Raw genomic sequence first — 7,348 nt, forward strand, 5'->3', positions numbered from 1 at the left:
AATTTATATTTTCTGTTCTTTTTGTACTACCACAGTCTATGCGAAATGTATTTAAATTTCTGCCAAAAAGTCCATGTTACCCACATAACAAATATATGAACAAATTAAATAAATTTTGAGGAGTCTCTAGAGAAAAACATAGTCCAAAATCATTAAAGTTGTATACTTGGTGCTTTCTATTGGAAATCCAGAATCTATGAACATTAATATTTGAACTTTGAAAACAAAATATACATTTAAAACTATTAAAGGCATATAGAAGGCCTCGCCACATTAACTGGCCAAAAATGTTGTTATGAGAAGTTTTGTTTTTACTATTTGTTAATTATCTGTGGAACTTCTTAATTCTCTTTCACAGCTTATCACAAACATTATCCTAGTTGTTTCTATACATCACCACCTACTGGTCATTTCAAATAGACTAAGTTACTCTCCCCCTCAACAAACTCTTCATGGCATTCTTCACCTCTGTGTTTCTTGCTGTGTAAATGATGGGATTTAGCATGGGAGTAAGGATTGCAAAGAACACAGTCACCAGCTTGTCCACCTGGTAGGTGTTCACAGGACGCATGTAAGTAAATATGCAAGGCACAAAGAAGAGAATAACCACAGTGAAGTGAGAGCCACAGGTGGAGAGGGCTTTGCGTCTCCCTTCAGAACTATGAGATTTCAAGGACTGCAGGATCACTATGTATGAGATGAGGAGCATGGTAAATATGAGCAAGCACATGGCCCCACTGTTGGCAGCCACTATCATGCCTAGTGTGTGTGTGTCTCTACAAGCAAGTTTTAACAATGGAAAGAGATCACACATGAAGTGATCAATGATATTAGGGCCACAAAAGGGCAGATTGATCATAAAAAATATTTGCATGGTGGCATGCAAGATCCCTCCAACCCAAGCTACCACCACCAGGAGTCTGCAGAGCCCTTGTCGCATAATGGTCATGTAATGCAGAGGTTTGCATATGGCCACATAGCGGTCATAGGCCATCACAATGAGGAGGATGATCTCTGTTCCACCCAGGAAGTGCTCCACAAAGAGCTGAACCAAGCAGCCACCCAAGGATATTGTCCTCCTCTGGTACAGCAGGTCAATTATCATTTTCGGGGTGGTGACAGAGGTGTAGAAGGCATCTATGATGGATAGGTACGTGAGAAAGAAGTACATGGGAGCTGAAAGGGTGCGGCTGAAGGAGATGGTGATGACAATGAGTAGATTAGCCAACACGGTAAATAGGAAAACAAACAAAAAGACAATGAACAGTATTTTCTGCAGGTGTGGATTCTGTGTGAGACCCAAGAGAACAAATTCAGTCACATTACTGGGAGGCCTGTGGAGCTCCATCCAGGAAATAACACCTTCTCAAGATCTGAATTCCCTACAAAAGCATAAAGGTAGGTTGTTAATTCTGAGGGCATTATCGTTTGATGTTCATATTATAGCAATAGGCCTTTCTGTAACTGTGGAGCACATTCTTTGATTCTAACACAGTAGCTTCTTCTACCTTTATTCATCTCATCATACTCTCTTCACATACCAATACTATCAGCTACAATACATCTATAGGGTAATAGTTACCATTTAATTATCAGGAAAAAAATACTGATATATATCCTCTATTTCCAGTCTATGTGATGTTTCTGAGTTGCTCTTGTCTTCTGTGTGTCTTGAGCCGGAGCATTTTCACATTATGAGACACATTTTATAAGCTGCCAATTGTTTGCACACATAAAGAATATTATTAGTTTTTGAATTTTCATTTGATCATATAGATGTGACAATGAATGAAATACATGGTTATCATAGTCACTAACTCATCCTAGTCATGGTTACCTGCATAACATAAGAATAACCAACCAAACTTCTTCCATATAGGAAGGAGGTTCCCATCCCTCACTGGGAAGCTACCAGCATTGTAGCTGAAGGAGTAAGAACCATTCACTTTTGTGTTGTTGTTAACATGTGGCCACATTTAAATTAAGATTGACTTGGTGGAGTATCATGTTTCATTGTATACATGTATAAAATTCTAAATAATAAAGAAAGATTAATTCTTTAAAAAAAAACCTGATCAAAGCATATCTCTGATAAGCAAGGCTTTTGTTTTAGCAAGATGTACAAATTATAGGAGAGATTTATTCCATGACATCTACTGCAACATAAATGCTATACATATCTGCTTCCTCAGTCTGTTAGTATAGTTTCTGGCATAACACCTTCAGGGTCTACCACATATTATGTGATGAGGAAATACATGATGAACCTCATAGTTCACACATCTTGGTTTGTAAGATACAATGCTTCCCAGTCAGTGGATCAGAGAGCCCAATCACCTTCGGCAACCCAGTTACTCATCCATGCTGCAAAATCTACAAGAAATGTGATGAATCTTTTAAAGGCAAAGTGAATTTAATATTTTTGATATATTTAAAGGTTATTACAAAGCTAATTATCTTTAAGAATCAGTGTGTTATTCACTTCCAGGTAGTTAAGTGTTGGCTACAAATATTGTTTGTTGTTTATATTATGTTTCCCATACATTTCTTTATCGTGGCCTCTTTTTTAAAATGTTGTTACATATACAAACACATATATGAGTATATATGTGTGTATACATTAATATACATGTTCCTAGGCAGTGAAATACAATCTTCTTAATGTATATAATGACTAAATATGTATATGTGTATATATGTATTATATATAAGTTGGTATTGGAATAATCACATTTAATAAATTTATAGTTTTAAAAGACTAGGAAAACAACTTTGTGTTTTTAAATTCATAAACATTTATTAAGGAAAAGAAACACTACTACCTAAGATAAAATAAAATGCTTATGCAAACATATATGATAGTTTCTGTAAACAAGTATCTATTAGATAGCTACTCAGCAAATATATGTTAGACCATATATATATATATATATATTTGCCTACATAAAGACTACAAAAATGTCTATGTTGATAGCCAGCAGTGGTTTCTTTCATGATATTTTTTTCATCACAGTTCATCTATCTAGGAAAAATCTTTATCACCCCTATTTCTATGCAGTGTTAATTTTCATATTCTCAGTTCTTTACCAGTTACTCATATAATTCACCATAAGTAACTTATGGATAACAATATAAAATTAATTGTAGAACATGTGAAATACATTTTGATTTGCAGGCATAAATTTCTCACAAAATGAAAAGAAAACATTATCTCTAAAAATACATTTAATATTTTCTATGTTAAGAGGATAGTTTGCTCTAGCTTTTATTGTTCAAGGTGAAATTTTGGTACATTTTTTGAGAAGGACATTCTGGAGCATCACTATATCTTTTACTGTGAGTTAACATGTCTAGACATAAAAATAGGGCACATACCCAAGGTGATACAATGACCTTTGTATTAACTTAGTGCAGTGGTCATCACCATGTGGGCCAAAACCCCCAATTTCTGATATGGGGGCCATATATCAGAAATCCCACATATTAGATATTTACAATACAATTCATAGCAGTAGCAAAATTTCATAATATAGTAATGAAATAATTTAATTATTGATGTTTATCACAACAACAAGAACTATATTAAATATTTAAAGCATTAGAAAGATAGAGAACCCTGGCTTGAAGCAATAGAAGCTGTTTCAATTCTATTCTACAACTTTCCACTATTAACCCTAGAAATAAGCTCTAAAATAAATATTTTGTTTATTATGTATACAATATTCTTTCTACATGTATGCCTACAGGCCAGAAGAGGGCACCAGACCTCACCACAGATGGTTGTGAGCCACCATGTGGTTGCTGGGAATTGAACTCAGGACCTTTGGAAGAACAGGCAATGCTCTTAACCGTTGAGCCATCTCTCCAGCCCCTAAAATAAATATTTTGAAAAGACATTCAGCCCAGCAGTGGTAGTATATAACTTTAACCCCAGCACTTGGGAGGCAAAGGCAGGTGGCTCTCTCTGAGTTCTGGCTAACTTTATTTATAGAGTGAGTTCCAGGACAGCTACAGCTACATAGTAAAACCCTGTCTCATAAAAACAAACAAACAAAAACCAAAATACAAATATTCTAAAGAAATATTTTAAGTGGAGTTATCAAAGATTGAAATTAAATAGAAATCATATGAATTATCAGACATCAGAGAAATGTGTATGTAAAATATTCCAGATCACTTAGAATGCTATGTAACTCTCATTGAAGTGTTTTGTCCTGGCAGGGTTTTTCACACCTGCAAGCCAAGCACTTGGGAGAAGGAAGCAAAAATAACAGAAGCTCAAAAACTCTCTCTACCATACAGCAGTTCTATAGCAGCCACTGTTACATGAGATTGTTAAAAAAATAAAAAGATTATTTTAATCTTTAGAACACAACAGGAAAACTCTTGTATTATCATATTAATTAGGGGAATTTAGAATGGAAAAGTCAATATGTAGTATGATTTTTACTAATTTAAATATATGAAAATACAGGGAAAGACCCCAGAGACTTTTACTTCTATGGGGATGAAACTAGCAGAGTTTTCCATAGTGTTTGGATTGCTGAGAACAGACAGACCTAGAATGATTAGGATAGTGGGTGATTATACAATTTTCGACTTCTTTGCACTCCTTGAGATCTATAATTATGGTTCCTCTACAAAATATGAATCTCTCACCTATCAATCCATCTGGCAAGCTCAATGTCCTGAGTCCTAGGTATCTGTTAGTTCCACAAGACATAAAGATATAAGCTTAAAAATGTCAACTAGCTCCACAGTGCAAAATCATCATTGATTATAACTGGCTCCTGTGGATAATGCCTTTCTCTGGAGCTTATCAAGTATTTCCAGTGTGCCCTCTTAGCAGTCAAACTCTGATTGTTTTTTTCATTCTGATTAATTAGACCTCAGGAGCATTCCACTGCCATTAGTAAACTTTGCTTTAAAAAAACAATTATTTCACTGAATATAGAGAACTTCTACAGCATTTGCTTTTAAATAACTTTTCCTTGAGTCCAGCTGAAGACGTTCACTATGCCAAAAGAAATTAAAACAGTAAACTACTAATGAACTTCAATATTTGATGACAAATGAACTAAGAGTATGAGGAATCTGGAAATTAAATATTTAAATTAAATGAAACAACCAAAGCTCCCATTAGTAGGTCAAAACATCATCTCTGCCCCCACTGTTAGGGATGTCACAAGAAGACCAAGCTACTCAACCATAGCATAATGCAGAGGACCTGGGCATGACCCCTACAGGCTTCCTGAGTTCTGTGAGTCCCCATTAGTCTCAGTCAATTGATTCTGTGAGCCATGTTCTTATAGTGCCCCTCAACCCTCTGGTTCTTCTGAACCTTCCTCCCCCTTCTCTAAAGAACTTCTCAAGCTCTGCCTAAAAACAAAGCTTTCACTTTGTTTGGCTGTGGAACTCTTCATCTGCTCCCATCAGTCGAAGTCTCTGTGGTTTCTTTGATGTGAGTTCTGCTAGGGTCTCATTGGTCCCAGAACACTCTGTAGGCAGGATAAGCTGTAGGTCCAAGGCATTGTGGTTGGGTTGGTATCCCAATCCCTCTAATCAAGGCCTTGCTTGGTTATAGAATTTGGCTGGCTCAGGCTCCTTGTCCCCATGACTAGGAGTCTTTGCTAGTATTATTCTAGTAGATTCCATGGAGTTTCCTTGAACTAGATTTCCACATAGCCCCTAAAAGCTCCCACAAGCCCAGTCTTTTCTCTCAGTATTTACTTCCCCATCCACTTGATCCTTCCAGTTCCCAACCCTTCTTGACCACAGTGTACCCACTAAATCCATTCTATGTTCCCTTCAAAGGGAGATCATTGGCATCCCCTTAAACCCTCCTTGTTACTTAGCTCTCTGGGACTATGGAACATAGCATGATATTATCTTCTACATTACAGCTAATATCTACTTATAAGTGCGTATAATTAAGGCATAGTTCTACATACAATGGCATGTATTCAGTTTCATTCAAATAGGTTTTCTGAATGAAAATGTATTCTGAATCTAAATGAAGGAGTATTATTTTTGAGAAAATTTAGTCAATATGAGTGATATTTAAAGAACAAAGTGAAATTTAAAGAACAAAAATGGTTAGCAAAACTGAGATTGCATGACTCAACATAATGTGATTAGATGTGAATATTTTAGTCTGATCAGAGTATTTGCAATAGCTGAAACAAGTTTTAGGGAAAATCTGAAATTCCCTAAGGAAGTAAAGTAAATGTGTATTTTACTAAGTATTATCTTTAAAAATGTCAGAAATTTGATTTTCAGTCCTAGGATGAACTTACCTGCAAGTACAATACTTATCTGCATGTATAAGGACAAATGTTCAGGCTATATTTATGGATTATGTTTAGTTAATGTAGTGGTGGTTGTAGATTTCTCTCCAAGATCCATGACTACACTAAAACCAAGTAATTGGCTAAGTTTTCAGCATAAGTCTTGGTTTCCCTCTTGTTGAGTGGTTCTTAAGTCCAATCAGTTATTGATTGGTTACTGCTAAGGTATGCATGCCACTAATGCACCCTTAGGGTTGTAATGGCATGCTTGCCACTGGTGTGATTCATAGACATCATAACTAGGTAGGATTGGTGGTTGCTTTACCTTCTTTGGAAGCATGCATGGTTCCTGTTGTGCCATGAAAGCTAGTCCTCAGAAGGAGGTATTTATGTCACATCCCAGCTCAGGGTCTTCTGGCTCTGTATCTGAAGCAATAAGGACTTAGCTTCCACCTCTGATGGGCAACCAAGGAAAATAACAATGGCATCATTCTTTTGGACATCTCTTGAAGAACCCTGACCAAAAACTCAAACAGCGGTCTGGTATTGGGTATTCTGTTAGGTGGTCTTTAATGCTTGGAGAGGGCACCATTAGGCCAAATGAGAAAATTTTATTTAAACTATATGTATATTTATACATAAAAGTACATGTAATATAGAATTTTTATTTAGGTAGTGAATAGTATGATTACTTCCAACTTTTCAGACATAATTAATCTAATTTTACTTTTCTTCTTCCTTTGTATAGATGTATCTCAATCCCATCCCTCTCCCTTAGAAGCTCCACTTTTCCAAATTTTTGAATGGATATTTTATATGCTGTGATTCTGCTCTCTATTGCAACTCATGCCATGACAGTGGCCTCTTTTATATTTCATGGTTTCTGAAGTTAGTCCAGAATCTGTAGCCGTACTCACAACTGAAGATTTGTTTCTAGGAGCTTCCATTAAGAGATAAACATGTGATATGTATCTTTTTGGATCTGGGTCAATATGGTATTTCCTTGCTCAATCATATTATATATAAATTTCGTGATTTCATTATTAACAGCTGAATAATTT

At 35.8% G+C, this 7,348-nt stretch overlaps 1 protein-coding gene across 2 annotated transcripts; it reads right to left on the reverse strand.

The window, feature by feature from the left end:
• Positions 1-291: 291 nt before the first annotated feature.
• Positions 292-1,875, reverse strand: LOC126496009 (olfactory receptor 140-like). 2 transcript variants are annotated; one of them, XM_050133594.1, is made up of 2 exons: positions 1,862-1,875; positions 292-1,325 (listed from the first exon to the last, which is right to left on the reverse strand). In XM_050133594.1, the coding sequence occupies exons 1-2, from the start codon at positions 1,873-1,875 to the stop codon at positions 422-424; spliced, it is 918 nt and encodes a 305-aa protein (XP_049989551.1). In that variant the 3' UTR covers positions 292-421. The 2 variants fall into 2 exon arrangements, with proteins under 2 accessions (XP_049989551.1, XP_049989550.1); XM_050133593.1 differs by lacking the exon at positions 1,862-1,875 and having other exon boundaries at positions 292-1,394.
• Positions 1,876-7,348: the final 5,473 nt, after the last annotated feature.

This window comes from Alexandromys fortis, unplaced genomic scaffold (genome assembly GCF_014885135.2).
Source record: "Alexandromys fortis isolate MF-2015 unplaced genomic scaffold, M_Fortis_MF-2015_v1.1 scaffold_551, whole genome shotgun sequence".
NCBI lineage: Eukaryota > Metazoa > Chordata > Mammalia > Rodentia > Cricetidae > Alexandromys > Alexandromys fortis.